Genomic DNA, 17,728 nt, shown 5'->3' with positions numbered 1-17,728 from the left:
CCCCACCGGTCTTACAAAACAGACATTTTCAAGTGCTGGGAAGCTGTCAAGCTCACGGTCATAGACGCAGGTTTCCTAAAACTTAGCAGTTTTCCTCAAATGGCAGATTCACCTTGTTCATTTTTCAAGGAAATATCTGCCATATACCTAAGTCCAAATAAGTATATTTTTGTCCACCAGTCAATCTCTTAAGTAAAAATGGTGTTCCCTGAAACAAGAAGTTAGTTGAGTTGGAAAGTCCGTCGCAAGGCACTATCCTGCGAGAGCACAGCATCTACATACTTCCCATGCGGCCGACTGCCGCATGACTTCCCATGGCGTCACAGTAGGTATCCCAGAGATGGCTTCGGGGTAGAGTGTCATCAAGTTAGTCCTTGCTTATCGCCTCACCAGAGACATTCTTAGTGACACTGGCTTTTGTTCATACCACGGGAGCAGAGCCATGAGGATCCAGTGACCACTAGCACCTCGGCCAGCTGCTTGCGCCTGGCCTTGTAGTCGTCTACACAGCAAGGAAGGCAAACAACCTATCAGTGTAGTTTTGACTGGGGGGTCTTGAAGGGTCCCAGAGACCCTCCAGGTAGCTGCAGACCACATTCTCGAGGCAGTTGAGCTGGCCTGGGTGCTGGGGAACACCTGAACACCTGGACTGCGTATCTGGCAAATGTGTGGGGTTTCCCTGAGGGCCTTCGGTGGCCCAGCTGTAGGCTGTCCCTCTTGGTTTCTCTGTCAGCTGACATCGGTGACCTCTTGGAGCAGTTAGTGGAGGAGATCACTGGCTCCTTGTCGGGCCCAGCCAAGGACTTCTACCAGCGGGAATTTGATTTCTTTAACAAGATCACCAATGTGTCAGCCATCATCAAGTAAGTGGCACCTCTCAGTCCTGGATCATGGAGATTGCCTAGAGGGCCCCCCTGATTCTAGTGAACAGCCAGGATTGGGAATCTCTACCCTGGCAAGTCTCTTGAAAATAGAGAGCAAAATGCACAGCCATGTGAATTTCAGAAAACCTATGTTGGTTTCATTTTGGATAATGTCCCATAGTTTGAAGCCACTCTGCTCTCTCCAAGTTCTGAAGCATCCTGGGGTATTAGGAAAACCGGACTCCTTTGCAGCTTCCAGTGTCTTTTACTGATTTATCTCCTGGGCCATCTATGTGCGAGGGCTGACACATTCCCTGGGCATTGGGGGCCCTGCCTGTTTGTGTGGGATGGGGCCCTGGAGTCATCAACTGACCAAGGACATAGGGGAGGCCCCAGGCCGCCTCTCCTCCCAGGTGCCTCATTTCCCTAGGCTGTCCCTGGTGCTCAGGCTTCTCTCACCTTGGTCACCTCGTGGTTTCACCGTACGTCCTGAGGGCCTTTCCTGGACCCAGTACTAAATACAGCGGTGATGCAGCTTCTAGCCCACAGAGGCCTGAAGAGGTGGGAGGGGTGTTCCTGGGCATCCCTTCAGGCGCCTGATTGTACTCCGCACTGTCATCCTCATCCCAGGCTTGCAGGAGGTCTCAGGGGCCTGCCCAAGGCCATGATGCAAGGAAACAACAGAACTAGCACTTGAACGTAGGCCCCAGAGCCAGCTCTGTCCCCTGAGCGTCTCTGAAGCAACATCACACACCCCACACAAGTGAGGGGGAAAGACAACCAGAAAATCCACCTTAGTCCCCCGGGGCCTCCTGGCCCCTGATGAGTGTGGGGCAAGGACCCCTCAGGGTGGCCTCCTGGAAGAATTGGGCCTAATAGGGCCCTCAGTAGTAGCTAGAACTAGGAGGAAAGGAACAGAGAGGCAGACGGGAGGGGCCCTCCATTGCCCCCCAAAACTCCAGAGGCCAGTTCCTGCAGCAACAAAGCAAAGCATCTCTGTCCTGTTTCTCAGGCCCTACCCTAAAGGCGATGAGAGGAAGAAGGCGTGCTTGTCAGCTCTGTCTGAAGTGAAAGTACAGCCGGGTGAGCAGGCCACATGGTTGGCTGATGAGCCGGCTTCTTTCTGCAGGCGTGCAGGGTGGGCATGGGGACCAGGGAGGTGGCCAGCCCACGTCAGCCTGGGGCCTGGGGCGCTCAGTGTCCCTCTCCACAGAGCCACTTCTCACCTGACACTCTTTATCTTCCTTGTCCCAGAAGAGGATTCAGAAGCCCTGTTGGGGGTAGGGGGAGGAAGAGGTCACAGTTGGGCTCCCTGTGACTTCCGAACTGTCCCTCAGGCTGCTACCTGCCCAGCAACCCTGAGGCCATCGTGCTGGACATTGACTACAAGTCCGGGACGCCCATGCAGAGGTGAGAGGCCGCCTGCCGTCCAGTAGCTCCCTTGCACCAGGCTCTCTTTGCTCCCGCACCCGTGCCATGCTCCTTCTGTTGTTTTTCAGTGCCGCAAAAGCCCCATATCTGGCTAAATTTAAGGTGAAACGATGTGGAGTTAGCGAACTTGAAAAAGAAGGTCAGTGAAGAATCTTTGACACGGTTTGGGATCTAAGTGATGGCAGTTTCCTTGAGCGTGTTTAGTTTATGACCAGCTCCCCGTGAAAGGTGACATCCCTCTGCTCTCAGTCTGAGCCCTGGTTTAGGGGTGGCTGGCATGGAGCTGGTGTAGACTGACAGAGACTCCTGGAGTCCAGCCCTAGGTCAGCCATTGAGTCCAGGAGGCACCTTCCTGAGGCTGAGTGGCCCAGGGCTTCAGGGGGTGCCATGCAAGTGACACGGGCCCAGATTGCTTCAGTGGCTGAGATATATTACCCCACAGTTCTGGAGGCCTGAAGTGCAACATCATGGTGTCAGCACGGCCGTGCTCTTTCAGAAGGGTTCCAGGGGAGAATCTGTTCCATGTCTTCCTCCCAGCTGCCGGGGCTTGCGGCAAGCCGTGGCCATCCTCTGCAGCCTTGTCACTCCCACCTCTGCCTCTGCCTTCACGAGGCTTTCTTCCTTTGTGCCCATGTCCTGCTCTGATAAGGCCCACCCTAATTCTTATGAACTTGACTATGTAAGCAAAGATCCTATTTCCAAATAAGGTCAATTCTGTGGTTTTGAGTGGGTAGGAATTTTAGGGGATACTGGTCAACCCAAGCAGAGAGCTTTGTGCCCCCCTGCCAGTATGGGACAGACCTTCCATGGCCTTCCCTGCACTCTGGCCCCCAAGTCCTCCCCGGTACCCTAGGGTACAGATATATGCACTCCTGCCCCCTAGTTCACAGTGCCCACCACTGGTCCTGGACACGCCTGGGTCCCCTCTTCCTGTGAAAAGGGGGCTTCATCTTCAGTTCCATTTAAGCCTAAACATTCTTTGAAAGAGACCCCTGACCCTGTGGCTCTCCCTGACCCCAGGAGCCTGCTGGGCCTCTTTGGTCTCTTTAGGCTTTGCAGAGACAATCCCCAAGGTTCCTAGGGCCCTGGGCCTGTGAGCAGGGCTTGCCCCGACCCCTACAGAGGGCATCTCCCTGCCTCCAGGCTAAAAGGCTGCCTCTTCGCCCCGTGCAGGTCTGCGGTGCCGCTCAGACTCTGAGGACGAGTGTGGCACACAGGAGGCTGATGGCCAAAAGATCTCGTGGCAGGCGGCCATCTTCAAAGTGGGAGACGACTGCCGGCAGGTAGTGAACGGCCAGGCCTGCCCTCCTGGAGGCTCCAGGCATGCTGCAGGGCCGCACCTTGTGCACAGACCCAGAGCTTGGCTTCCCACATTGGGCGGAGGTGCCACAGAGGAAAGCGGGGCTTTCTGTCTAACCCAGGGGCCTCTCCAGTAGGTCCCACCCACTGTCCATCCCCTGCCACCCAGAGGGAACTGCCCTGGGACAAAGGCACCCCCATCACGTCCCCCACTAGACAGCGCGGCCTCAGTTCAGCCCAGTGCTTGATGGTCCTGAGAGCCCAGCCCAGCATGAGGAGCAGTGAGACCAGACATTTCAGGCTCCTGCCTGGCCATGATGGCCTCCTTCCTGCCCGCCCTCCTCACTGCTGGGGGTCAGGTGAACTAGAGCATGGCAGGCGGCCTGCCGACCACCCCATGCCTCCCTGGTCTCCAGGACATGCTGGCTCTGCAGATTATTGACCTTTTCAAGAACATCTTCCAGCTGGTTGGCCTGGACCTCTTTGTTTTCCCCTACCGGGTGGTGGCCACCGCTCCTGGGGTAAGTTCCCTGTGCAGGAGCCCAGGGGGAGCCCCCGATGCCTCAGGCCAAGAAGAGTCTCACCTGCAGGCCTCGGCATCTGGCCCTTCCTCCCCAGTGTGGAGTGATTGAATGCATCCCCGACTGTACCTCCCGGGACCAGCTGGGCCGCCAGACGGACTTTGGCATGTACGACTACTTCACGCGCCAGTATGGGGACGAGTCCACCCTGGCCTTCCAGCAGGTGAGTGGCAGGGCGGCCCCAGACCTGAGATGGCTTGCACACGCCATCCCGCCTACACCCAGCACTGCCTGTGGGCCAGTACCCTGCTTCCTCGTTGCCCTTTTCTGAGTCTTTATACATTTGGGGGTAAAACCAGTGTACCCCATAACCTTCCTTGGGATTCAAAGGAACCTTGAGATAGACTCCTCAGGAGAAAGCAAGTTCGTGGGTGTGGGAGAAAGGGTTTGCTGCTCCTGAACCCCCAGATGTAGTCACTTGTCCCTTCTGTTTCCAAGATCTGGCTTGCTGATTTGGTCTCTGATTGCAAGGCTGGGAACAAGAGCCCAGAGAACAAATGCCAAGCCTTGGGGTCCCAGGCAGGGAGGCAGGAGAAAGCCCGCAAGGCCCCGGGAGGTGCAGCCCTTGGGGTACCATCCATGAGCACCTGGGCTCTCTCCATGCAGGCGCGTTACAACTTCATCCGGAGCATGGCTGCCTACAGCCTCCTGCTGTTCCTGCTACAGATCAAGGACAGGCACAACGGGAACATCATGTTGGACAAGAAGGGCCACATCATCCACATCGGTCAGCTACGCCCCAGGGCCGCCCTCTTCTCCCTTCACCCGCTAGAGGCCAGGGCAGGACAGCAGTCCCCACCCCCACAGAAGAGCCAGACATGTTGGGGTCACCCAGCCAGGAAGGGCCTGGGCCAGGGTTTGAGTTTAGCTCTAAGGCCCAAGCTATTGGCCACCAGGCTGTGGGGGTAAGTAGTAGCAGCAGGATGGCAGGGTGTGGAGTGCTCTAGGGTCAGAAACCAGAACCAGGCAGAGCACGGCTCACCCAGCCCCACGTCCAGCGTTTCTGCTCCAGCCTGGCTCCCCAACTCCACTTCCTTTTTTCTCTCCTGCCTGCTTGCCACCGCCTGCCCCACCTTCCCCAAGAAAACACGGCCTGGGGCCAGCTCATGGGGTGTGGGAGCCAATAACTCCACCCCGTGGCTGAAGCATGCCCACATTTTGCCCTGGCACCCGATCCTATCAAGAATGGCTTTGGGGGTTTTGCAGACTTCGGCTTCATGTTTGAAAGCTCACCCGGCGGCAACCTTGGCTGGGAACCAGACATCAAGCTGACAGATGAGATGGTGATGATCATGGGGGGCAAGATGGAGGCCACGCCCTTCAAATGGTTCATGGAGATGTGTGTCCGCGGCTACCTGGCTGTGCGGTGAGCCCCAGGGAAGGGCCAGTGGGGTTACCAAGACCACAGGGAGGAAAGTGGCAGGTTGGCGCTGGTCCTGGTTGCCACTTAATCTCACAAGGCCAGCCTTCGGAGGTCCCATGGGCCCTTCTCAGGCCCCTTTGTGGATGGAGGGGCCGCAGTTCAGAAGAGCAGGCCAGGTGCTAGGGGCTACCTATTGGCCTGGGCAGCCTGGGCCTTGCCTTCCTGTCACTGCTCTGCCCATCTGTGCCAGCAACTTCCTGCTCTGAGCGACAGTGTCCTGCCATATTCTGTAGTCTCCAGGCATGGCCTTGCCTGCCAGCACCTTGGGCTCCCTGCTCTGAGTACCCCATTCACCCGTTCACCCAAGCCTGAGATCTGCCATCCCCTGGGCTACACGCTGAAGACTTACTGTCCTGGCTTCAGAGTGCCACACGGCCAAGGCCACCCAGCAGTGTTGTGGCACCTGAACTCCAGTCCTGAGTCTGTCGGAGCCTACATCAAGGCTGCTCAGAGGGTCAGGCTGTGTTCACGCTGCACGCCTGCACTTCCTTAGCCAGGCACAGAAACCACGCTGAGGCCTGGGGTGGGCGGACCAAGGCACGAGGCTCAGCCCAGTCCAGGGTGTGTGGGCATCCCGCGTCCGGCCACCACAGGGGCTGCCCCACTGAGCCACAGAGGTGTGGGTAGGTGGGCCGCTGTGTGTGGCTGTCATGTGTGGGCTGTGCTGCAGGATGGCGGTGAGCAGGGTCAACCTGCTTAGGCCAGCCTTCTTCCCCTTCCTTCCCTGCCCCTCCCCAGGCCCTACATGGATGCAGTCGTCTCTCTTGTCACTCTTATGTTGGACACGGGCCTGCCCTGCTTCCGTGGCCAGACAATCAAGCTTTTGAAGTAGGTCCTGGGCACATGTGCAGGCCATTTGGGGGGCAGTTGTCCCCTCCGGGTGGGAGCCTCCTTAGTGCTGGTGAATGTGATCATTATCAAGGCCACGCACTCTCTTGGGAACCCCAAAGCAAACAGGGTTCCTGGGTGAGGCCCTCTCACCACACCCGGGCTGCAGACATCCCAGGGGTCCCTTCATTTCTCAAGAACACAGGGCCGACCCTGCCCCCAGGCCTGAGGCTGCAGTAGCTTGGCCTTGGGCTGGTCCTCCTCCAGTCCAGGGGTCACACAGCGGGGGTGGTGCTGGAGAAGGGAACAGGCCCTCCAGAACCAGCTGGGGACAGTGTTCATGCCCCTTAGAACTGTCCCTAAGAGGGAGCATTCCCTGGGCCAGCCCTCCTGAACAAATTCCCACAAATGCTGAGTGCAGTCTCTTAGCAAGCCCTCATCCCCACGGGGAGGGTGGCCTCGAGGGGGTGACAGACCTGACATGGCCCTCGCCCCCAGGCACAGGTTCAGCCCCAACATGACTGAGAGGGAGGCTGCGAACTTCATCATGAAGGTCATTCAGAGCTGCTTCCTCAGCAACAGGTGAGTCCCCTTTCCTCTCCTCTCCCCCGCCTCCTGCCGCACAACAGTGCTCTCTGGGCACCTTTACAGGGCCACCACGCCCAGGCTAGGTGGCAGGGATGCTGGTGTCCCAGGGGACTCTCTGTCCCACAAGTCCTGAAGGGAGTCCTCGCAGAGTGACAGGGTGCTGGGATAGAGGGGCCAGGGATAAGCCAAGGGGAATACCCAGCAGAGGCCTCAAGGCCCAGTTTCCTGTCTGCCGCCCAGCCTGTGAGGCCGGGGGAGCTCTGCGTGCAGAGGGCACGGGGCTGGGGGGCAGGGAGGTGAGCACAGCCCAGCAGGCTGGATGAAGAGCAGAAAGAGCTCGGGGAGGCTTCAGCCCCACCCCTGCTTCCCCACACCTTCCTCAGGCTGCTGCCTGGGCCCCAACAGCAACCCCACAACCCCACAACCCTCGGGCCTGGGGGAGGGGCTGGCCAGTTGGCCATTGTGACAGGAGTGGAGAGAAAAGGTGGTGGTTCCGAAAGCAGAGCCGGGGCTGAGCACCTGGGAGGAACTGGAGCTGAGCTTCCCCACCCTGATTCCCTGGAGGGGCAGAGGTGGAATCTGAGAGGAATGCTGAGTGCCTCCCAGGCCTGATGGCCCGCAGAGAAACAGGAAGTGGTTCAAGGGCAGCATGGGGACCTGACCAGAGGGGTTTAGAGGGCAGGACAGGGGAAGTCTCTTCTGATTGTTTTGTTGGCAGAGTAAGGCTTGTGCTGGGAAGTATGACAGGGGAGGAGGACAGGGTCTCACTTGTGTACCACATGCCAGGCCAGGGGCCAGAGTGTCCCCTGACACAGGGACAGCTCCTGTGGTTGGATTCCCAGGCCCAGGACAGAGGGCAGGCTTCCAGCTGAGGAGGCCTGGCAGGAGACAGAGCAGAACGGGACTCACACAGCCTTGGTCCCTGGTGGGGGAAGGTGTGTCCCCTGGAAGATGGGCTGGCAGGAAGGCCAGAGGGTCTGCGATCTTGCATTTGCACCTTTAGGGAGGGGAAAAGGGACACCTTCTAAGTGCAGCTTTCCAGGCAGTGGTGAAGGACTCGGTGGGGTGAAGGGGCCCAGAACTAGACGGTCTCCTACAGCCTCCCTCCACTGTCCTTCCAGGAGCCGGACCTACGACATGATCCAGTACTATCAGAATGACATCCCCTACTGAGGGAGCGGCGGACCAGCGGTTGAGGCCACCCCACCACCACCCCTCCCCCGCCGAGCCATCCTGCAGTCGTGGAGCTGAGCGAGCACACCCCCACAGCCCGGCTGCTGCGTGTGGTCGAAGGGGGTGAGCTGCCGGTGACCCCGTCATCCCATCCATTGGAGTTATTTTTATAGGATAAATAGGACAAACGTACACCATGCAGAGCCTGGCAATCTACTCCTTCCTGGCGTGACCCACATGTGACGTGTGAGGCTGGAATGACAATCATCTGAGGACACTCTCGGCATGGGTGTGAATACATTTGCACTGGACACATTCCCAGCACATTCCCTACCTGTCTTACTGCATAGGTACATGAAGTATTTTCTTGTGTATAAAAAATTATATTCAACTTAAGATTTAACCAATGTGAACAAAATAAAAACCAGCAGAAGTGTGGTATCCAGGGGCATGTTCAGCTGAGGGGGATTCCTAGATATGCTGGGAAGGGAGCACGGCTGTATAGGGACGGGGGGATGAGTGCGGCTGGCCAGGAAGCCTCTCGGGGCCCGGGCGCACCAAGAACACTGTTCCAGCTCTCACACGGGGCCCCAACTTTCCCACCCGCGTCTCTCCATCTCTTGTCAGCACAGGTGGGGCTCCGTGTCCTGCCTCTGCTCCAGCCTTTTCCTGTTTCCACGTACTCTGCTCCGAGACTCCGAAACCCTCGTGCAGCCACCCCCAGCAGCTGTCTGCCCCCACCTACCACGGCCTCTAGACCCTTCCGCGGACAGGAAGCAAAGACCCCGAACTAAAACAGATGACACAGAGCAACTAGAAAGAAGTCACCAAAGTTAAAAATGCAAAAGAGCAGTTTAATAGAGCGGACAGAGGTGAAGAGAAATGCGACCGAGGGAACAGAAGTACCAAAAATGAAGCGAAAAGGAAAGCTAAAGGAGAAGCTCCAGTCAGCTTCCAGCAGGATTCCAGAGATGATGAGAAACGCGAACACTCAGCTTCAGGAAGCACAGCTGAGTCCTGAGCAAATACGAATACAAGTAAGAACAGAAAAAAGAAGCCGATGGGGCCAGGGTGGCGCAGTCAACTACATGTCCCACTCTTGGTTTTGGCCCAGGTTGTGATCTCAGGGTCTGGTCGTGGGATTGAGCCCCGAGTCCGGCTCTGCGCTCAGTGGAGAGTCCGCCTGAGGATTCTCTCTTCTCCCTCTCCCTCGGCCCCTCCCCCTGCCCATGCTCGCTCTGGCTCTCTCTCGAGTAAATAAACCTTAAAAAAAAAAAAATTTGTAGCAACATGGACAGGACTGGAAGAGATTATGCTGAGTGAAATAAGTCAAGCAGAGAGAGTCAATTATCATATGGTTTCACTCATTTGTGGAGCATAACAAATAGCATGGAGGACATGGGGAGATAGAGATGAGAAGGGAGTTGGGGAAAATTGGAAGGGGAAGTGAACCATGAGAGACTATGGACTCTGAAAAACAATCTGAGGGTTTTGAAGGGGCGGGGGTTGGGGGGGTGGGTACGTGGGGGAGCCTGGTGATGGGTATTAAGGAGGGCACGGATTGCATGGAGCCCTGGGTGTGGTGCATAAACAATGAATTCTGGTACATTAAAAAGAAATTTTTTTTTTAAAAGCCAGTATGTAAGTTTAAAAATCCAAAAGAAAATAAAAATAATTTTTTAAAAAATCCCAAAGAAGGCAGGAAAGGAAGAGGAAGGAATAACAAATGGGACAGAGTCCTCCTGTGACGGCCGACCTTAGTTGCATCTTTAATTATGTTACGTATCAAGGGACTAACCATTGCAGTTAAAGGATTGCGACATGGACAAAGGACGAAGAACCACCGAGATGCTGACCAAGAGGCACTTTGACTCTAAAGCCATACCCCTAAGGTGAAGAACACCAAGAAAAAAGGATTTACTGTCTACAATTGTGTGTGTATGAAGGAAAATCTGACAGAATTCAAACGATTCTACGGTTAGAGTTGGAAATTTTAACAGCCCTGTCTCCACAGGTGATAGAACTGGAAAGAAACTGAACACAGGAGATCTGAACATTCCTCCACTTGCCTTACCTGAAGGCCATGTGTAAACCCCACTCCAGCCCCAGCAGCAGGGCTCTAGGGTGCCCTCCGCCACCCCAGGCTGGCGGCCTGCTGGGCCTCAAGGCAGCTCTGAGCATCCCGCAGCACATGCGTGTTCTCTGGTTACGTGGAATTGAGTTAAGGATCAGTAACCATAAAGCTCTCTGGAAGAACCCTCAATATTTAGAAATGTAAAGAGTAGAACTAAAATGCAAAGTTCAGGGGCCCCCGGGTGGCTCAGTGGGGTAAAGCCTCTGCTTTCCACTTGGGTCATGGGGATCAAGCCCTATATCGGGCTCTCTGCTCAGCAGGGAGCCTGCTTCCTCCTCTCTCTGCCTGCCTCTCTGCCTACCTGTGATCTCTGTCTGTCAAATAAATAAAATCTTTTAAAAAAGTAAAATAAAGGGCGCCTGGGTGGCTCAGTGGGTTAAGCCGCTGCCTTCGGCTCAGGTCATGATCTCAGGGTCCTGGGATCGAGTCCCACATCGGGCTCTCTGCTCGGCAGGGAGCCTGTTTCCTCCTCCTCTCTCTCTCTGCCTGCCTTTCTACCTACTTGTGATCTCTCTCTGTCAAATAAATAAATAAAATCTTTAAAAAAAAACAAAAAAAAAGTAAAATAAAATAAAATGCAAAGTTCATGGAAGATTCAAGGCAATGACCAGAGCAGCAGGCTTTAAGGCAGTGGCTGGGGTGGATGGCAGAGCTAGCCAAGTTCAAGAAGAAGAGATGAAGAGATACCAGAGGGGCACCTGTCTGGCTCAGCCGATACAGCATTTGACTCCGGATCTTGGAATTGTGAGTTCCAGCCCCAAGTTGGGCCTAGAGCTTCCTTAAAGGGGGGGGGGGGGGGGGGAAGATTCCATAAAATAGGGTATAATTTGGGGAAAGATCAAACAGAAGAGTGGGGAGAGCATAAAAAAAGACAGGATACACACATTATAAAATGGTAGAAATATTTTCAAACGTAGCAAAAATGTTTCCAAACCACAATCCTTAAAAAGACTTGTCAAATCGGCATTAAAAAGGAAGTCAGTCAGATGCTACATAACAAGATTCTGGCAATGTGGCAAATAGTATATCTGGAAAAATTAGAAGTGCTGTTTATAATACTGGGGAGAAAACCTAAATCCATGAGCTGACAAGAAGATAAGGTCCCTTTAGAGACTAAAGACAATGTGAAATTTATTTTTTTTTTTAGAAGATTTTATTCACTTACTTGACAGAGAGGGAGGGAACACAAGCAGGTGGAGTGGGAGCAGAAGAAGCAGGCTTCCCTCGAGCAGGGAGCCCAACGTGGGGTTCGATCCCAGGACCCTGGGATCATGACCTGAGCTGATGGCGGATGCTTAATGACTGAGCCACCCAGGCGCCCTGACAAAGTGAAATTTTAAAAAAGAACAATAACGTTCCTGTTGTTTTTGTTTTTAAGATTTTTTTTTAAAGATTTTATTTATTTATTTGACAGAGAGAAATCACAAGCAGTCAGAGAGGCAGGCAGAGAGAGAGAGGGAAGCAGGCTCCCTGCTGAGCAGAGAGCCTGATGCGGGCCTTGATCCCAGGACCCTGAGATCATGACCTGAGCTGAAGGCAGCGGCTTAACCCACTGAGCCACCCAGGCGCCCACGTTCCTGTTTTGATGACAAAAAAAAAAAAAATGTTCCTGTTGGTGACAAAAGACCAATCCAAGAGCCTGCCTCTGAGGAGCTTACTAGAGAAGCTTGGTCTATACTTGGTGTCGGGTGCACTAAAAATAAAGCCATCCCCAAAGAGCCGAAACTTCCTTGATATATCTGCAAAACACCCATCATGCTTAAAGGTGAGATATCAAAGAACAAAGTCTACACGTGTCTGCTCTCATGGCCTCTGCTCAGCTTTGTGCTGGAGGCCCTAAGCAGCCCTGCTGAGGAGTAAAAAGAAACAGTTTCAGAATCTGGAATGGAAAGAACAAAACTCAGAAATGGTATTTGTGTACATGAAAATCCAGATAATCCATAAATACTATCTCTAGTCAAGGTGATCAGAAACAGATTCATACACGAAAGTTAAGTCGTGTGTGTATGTGTACTACATATAGCTCACAACGACAAACAAAATAGCATCATTTACAGTTGGATCCTAAAACGTCAAATAACAAGAAATAAATCTGATTAAAGGGTCTTAGGAAATAATGAAAACTACCAGTGTTGAGAGAAGACCTAAACAAACAGTAACATATTCATGGATTGGAAGACAACATCATACAGAGGTTTGTTCTCCCCAGACTGATCTGTAGTTTCACTCTAAATGACAATCGAAATAGGAAGTTCTGTGGTGGGAATTGACACATCTAAAATTTATAGGCGTGGGGGGGCATCTGGGTTCTGGGATCGAGCCCTGCGGTGGGCTCCCTGCTCAGCAGGGCCCCTGCTTCTCCCTCTCCTACGGGCTCCTGCCCTCTCACTCTCTCTCTCTCTCTCAAATGTCTTTTAAAAAAATTTATAGGGGCAGGGTGCCTGGGTGGCTCAGTGGGTTAAGGCCTCTGCCTTCGGCTCATGTTGTGATCTCAGGGTCCTGGGATTGAACTCCACATCGGGCTCTCTGTTTAGTGGGAAGCCTGCTTCCTCCTCTGTCTCTGCCTGCCTCTCCACCTGCTTGTGATCTCTGTCAAGTAAATAAAATCTTTTTTTTTTTTAAAGATTTTTTTTTTTTTTTGACAGAGAGAGAGATCACAAGTAGGCAGAGAGGCAGGCAGAGACAGAGGGGGAAGCAGGCTCCTTGCTGAGCAGAGAGCCCGATGCGGGGCTCGATCCCAGGACACTGAGATGGTGACCTGAGCCAAAGGCAGCGGCTTAATCCACTGAGCCACCCAGGCGCCCCACAAGTAAATAAAATCTTAAAAAAAAAAAATTTTATAGGGGGGGTGCCTGGGTGGCTCAGTGGGTTAAAGCCTCTGCCTTCAACTCGGGTCATGATCCCAGGGTCCTGGGATCGAGACCCGCATCGGGCTCTCTGCTAGGCAGGGAGCCTGCTTCCTCCTCTCTCTCCGCCTGCCTCTCTGCCTACTTGTGACCTCTCTCCCTCTGTCAAATAAATAAATAAAATCTTTAAAAAAAAAAAAATTTTATAGGGGCATACAAAGATAAAATACAGCTATTTTTATTGTAAAGACCCCCAAGCCTAAATATCAAGACATCCTCAAGCTACACTAGTTAAAACAACGTGGCTCATGACAGAAGAGAAGTCCAGGAACAAACCCGTACACAGAGACACTGCATGGCAGCAGGGGAAGGATGGTCTTTCCAATAATGGTGTTGCATCAGGTGGATACCACTACAGAGAAACAAATACAACCCTTGCCTACCTCACCTCAGACATAAAAATTCCATGGACCATAGAGGTGTATGTTCAAGGTAAACTTTAAAGACTTGGGAGAGCGGCGCCTGAGTGGTTCAGTGGGTTAAGCCGCTGCCTTCCGCTCAGGTCATGATCTCGGGGTCCTGGAATCGAGTCCCACATCGGGCTCTCTGCTCAGCAAGGAGCCTGCTTCCCTTTCTCTCTCTCTCTGCCTGCCTCTCTGCCTGCTTGTGATCTCTGTCTGTCAAATAAATAAATAAAATCTTTAAAAAGAAAAAAAGACTTGGGAGAGGGGCGCCTGAGTGGCTCAGTTGGTTAAGCATCTCTCTTCAGCTCAGGTCATGATCTCAGGGTCCTGGGATCTGTCCCCGTGTTGAGCTCCAAGTTCAGCAGAGAAGCTGCTTCTCCCTCTCCCTCTGCCCCTTCCCCCAACCCTTTTCTTTTCCTCTCTCTTGCTCTGTTCTCTCCCCTCTCTCTCAGATAAAATCTTTTAAAAAATCGTAAGAGGAAATACATTTGTAATACTGTACTGTATGTATCAGTAAAGATCTAAGTAGATCTCTCTCAAAATCTTTAGGAAAAAAAAAAAAGACCTTTAGGAGAAGATACAGAAGAAAATGGTTTGATGACCTTGGGATGCACAAAGATTTCTTAGAATCAAAAATAGCACTAATCATAAAGGAAAAATTAGTTTCAACTGTAGGAAAAAACATGACAGGGACTACTGGCTGACTCAGCAGAGCATGTAACTGTTCATCTTGGAGTCATGGGTTCAAAACCCACATTGTGTGCATAGATTACCTAAAATGAATAAATAAGCTTTTTAAAAAATATGTGTTGTGGGGCACCTGGGTGGCTTTGACGGTTAAGTGTCTGCCTTCTGCTCAGGTCGTGATCCCAGGGTCCTGGGATCGAGCCCCCCATCAGGCTCCCTGCTCAACGGAGAGTATTCTTCTCCCTTTCTCTCTTCCTCTGCCTCTAACCCTGCTAATGCTCTCTGTTTGCTCTCTCAAATAAGTAAATAAAAGGGGCGCCTGGGTGGCTCAGTGGGTTAAGCCTCTGCCTTTGGTTCAGGTCATAATCTCAAGAGTCCTGGGATCAAGCCCCGCATTGGGCTGCTTGATTGGGAGCCTGCTTCTCCCTCTCTTTCTGCCTGTCTCTCTGCCTACTTGTGATCTCAATCTCTCTATCAAATAAATAAAATCTTTTTTAAAAATAAGTAAATAAAATCTTAAAAAAAAGAAATATGCATTGAGGCACCTGGGTTCCTCTGTTGGTTGAGCGCCCGAGTCTTGATCACAGCTCAGGTCTTGATCTCAGGGTCATCAGTTCAGCCCCATGCTGGGCTCCATGCCTGCACATGGCACCTACTTAAAATGCGTGTGTGTGTGTTAAAAACAAAAGTAAAAACAGCATGCCACATACCCTGGAAGATATTTGCAATCAGTTAAGATACAAGTGACTAATACAATAGACGGAGTCCTGAAGAGGCATTTCACAGGACGCCTGGGTGGCTCAGTTGGTTAAGTGTCTGCCCTAGGCTCAGGTCATGATCCCAGGGTCCTGGGATGAACTCTTTGCTCAGGAGGAGCCTGCTTCCCCCTCCTCCTCTCCCCCTGCCAGCTGCTTCCCCTGCTTGTATTCTTTGTGTGTGTGTCAAATAAATAAAATCTTAAAGAAAAAAAGACATTTCGGGCGCCTGGGTGGCTCAGTGGGTTAAGCCACTGCCTTCGGCTCGGGTCATGATCTCAGGGTCCTGGGATCAAGTCCCACATCGGACTCTCTGCTCAGCAGGGAGCCTGCTTCCTCCTCTCTCTCTGCCTGCCTCTCCGCCTACTTGTGATCTCTGTCTGTCGGATAAATAAATAAAATCTTAAAAAAAAAAAGAAGAAAAAAAGACATTTCACAAAACAGACTACCCATAGCCAATGAATAATAATAAAATGTGTTCAATGTCACCAGTCATCATGAAAATGCAAATTGAAGCCACAATGTGATCCCTCCTCACCCACCTGCATGTCTGAAGCATAAACAGACAGCAAGTGGAGCCGCAGGGACCCCCGGCAGCTGCAGGTGGGTGTGTAAACTGGTTCAACACTTTGGAAAACCAAAGCGTTCACTAAAGCTAAGCATCTCCTCCTTTCCGCCCCAGTAATTCCACTCCCAGATGGGTACCCAACAGAGGTACAGACACAAACAGGAATGTTGTGAGGAACATTATTCATAACAGCCAGAAACCGTAAGTGACCAAGATGCCCTTCCCACAAGAGACAAGTAACCGTGGTGACTCACGTGGCAGAATAAAATGCAAAAGAAGTGTGCACAGCAGCGGGCAGTATGGACTACTCTTCCCATGGGTTTGTTTTTTTTTTTAAGATTTTATTTATTTATTTATTTGTTTGTTTGTTTATTTATCAGAGAGCGCGCACAAGCAGGCAGAGGCAGAGAGAGAGGCAGGCTCCCTGCTGGACAAGGAGTGTGATGCGGGACTCGATCCCAGGACTCTGTGATCATGACCTGAGCTGAAGGCAGCGGCTTAACCTACTGAGCCACCCAGGTGTCCTGTACTCTTCCCATGTTTATCGAAAGAATCTAGACACAAAAACATACATACTGTGGTTTTCTTTTCTTTTTTAAATTTTATTTATTTGTCAGAGAGAGCGCAGAAGCCGGGGAAGAGAGAGCCAGAAGGAGGGGGAGAAGCAGACTCCCTGCTGAGCAGAGAGCCCAATGTGGGACTCAATCCCTGGACCCTGGGATCACAACCTGAGCTGAAGGCAAACGCTTAATGGACTGAGCCACCTAGGCGTCCCCATACTGCATTTCTCGATTTGAAGTTCAAGAACAGGCATAATTATTGATGGTATCCAATATCAGGGTAGTAGTTACTTTTGGAGGGAGCAAACTAGGGAGGCATGAGGAAAAATGAAGGCACTGGTTAACATTAACATTCTGTTTCTTATTCTATAGAGGTGTTCCCTTTGGGAAAATTCACTGATGATTCATACAATTCTCTGTGTTAACAACAATTATTAGGGGTAATTTTCCCTTTCATCATAAAGCCAGGATGGATCTAAACATTTAAGGAAGAAAAATGCCAATGTTACACACTTTCCCAGAAAATAGAGAACACCTCCCCAAATCATTTTTATGAGGGTAGCATAGCCCTAAGACAAGGATATTCTGAGAAAATATAATTATAGTATGGCATCTCTCTCCTTAACATCCAGCTTCTTAAGAATGCCTTTCCTGGGGCACCTGGGTGGCTCAGTCAGTTGGGCGTCTGCCTTCACCTTGGGCCATCATCTCGGGATCCTGGGATTGAGCCACGTGTGCAGGAAGCCTGCTTCTCTCTCTCTCCCACTCCCCTGCTTGTGTTCCCTCTCTCACTGTGTCTCTTTCAAATAAAAAAATATTTTCAAAACACGTGTGAGACTTCTACACTAAAAAAATACAAATCATTGTTGAAATAAATGAAAACCATACACTGACATCATGTTTGAGGACTGGAAGACTAAATTCCCTGCAAATTAGTCTCTAAATGTGCTGGACTCACATTCCCATTCTTACGGAATTGACAAGCTGGATCTAAAACTACTACCTACAGAAGTGGAAAGGATCCTCACATCATAAACCATGGTAAGTCTAAAATAGACTAGAGGTTGAAATGTGAACTAAGAAACCATGCAAGGGGCACCTGGCTGGCTTGGTCTGAAGAGCATGCTACTCTTGACCGCGGGGTTGTGAGTTTGAGCCCCGCTTTGGGTGTAGAGATTACTTTAAGAAATAATAATGGGGGGTGCCTGGGTGGCTCGGTGGGTTAAGCCTCTGCCTTCAGCTCAGGTCATGATCTCAGGGTCCTGGGATCGAGCCCTGCATCAGGTTCTCTGCTCAGTGGGGATCCTGCTTCCCCCTCTCTCTCTGCCTGCCTCTCTGCCTTCCTATGATCTCTGTCAAATAAATCTTTAAAAAAAAAAAAAAGCAATAATGGAAATAATGGGGGCACCTGGGTGGCTCAGTGTGTCTAAGCCACTGCCTTCGGCTCAGATCATGATCTCAGGGTCCTGGGATTGAGTCCCACATCGGGCTCTCTGCTCAGCAGGGAGCCTGCTTCCCTTCCTTTCTC

General features: G+C 51.9%; 1 protein-coding gene across 1 annotated transcript in view; it reads left to right on the top strand.

The window, feature by feature from the left end:
• PI4KA (phosphatidylinositol 4-kinase alpha) overlaps positions 1–8,627 on the top strand; it is a 116,365-nt gene extending 107,738 nt beyond the window's left edge. The window contains exons 44-55 of the mRNA XM_045065273.1: positions 734–863; positions 1,876–1,946; positions 2,201–2,273; positions 2,363–2,433; positions 3,468–3,577; positions 4,010–4,114; positions 4,212–4,337; positions 4,781–4,901; positions 5,381–5,540; positions 6,336–6,425; positions 6,924–7,007; positions 8,135–8,627. Of these exons, the coding sequence (XP_044921208.1) occupies positions 734–863; positions 1,876–1,946; positions 2,201–2,273; positions 2,363–2,433; positions 3,468–3,577; positions 4,010–4,114; positions 4,212–4,337; positions 4,781–4,901; positions 5,381–5,540; positions 6,336–6,425; positions 6,924–7,007; positions 8,135–8,186 (1,193 nt within the window). The 3' untranslated portion in view covers positions 8,187–8,627. The remainder of the gene's footprint in view (positions 1–733; positions 864–1,875; positions 1,947–2,200; positions 2,274–2,362; positions 2,434–3,467; positions 3,578–4,009; positions 4,115–4,211; positions 4,338–4,780; positions 4,902–5,380; positions 5,541–6,335; positions 6,426–6,923; positions 7,008–8,134) is intronic.
• Positions 8,628–17,728: the final 9,101 nt, after the last annotated feature.

Source organism: Mustela putorius, unplaced genomic scaffold (assembly GCF_011764305.1).
Source record: "Mustela putorius furo isolate JIRA1106 unplaced genomic scaffold, ASM1176430v1.1 tig00003858_pilon_pilon_pilon, whole genome shotgun sequence".
Taxonomy (NCBI): Eukaryota; Metazoa; Chordata; class Mammalia; order Carnivora; family Mustelidae; genus Mustela; species Mustela putorius.
Note: the sequence above shows the minus strand (reverse complement) of the source record. Positions and strands in the feature narration are given on the sequence as shown.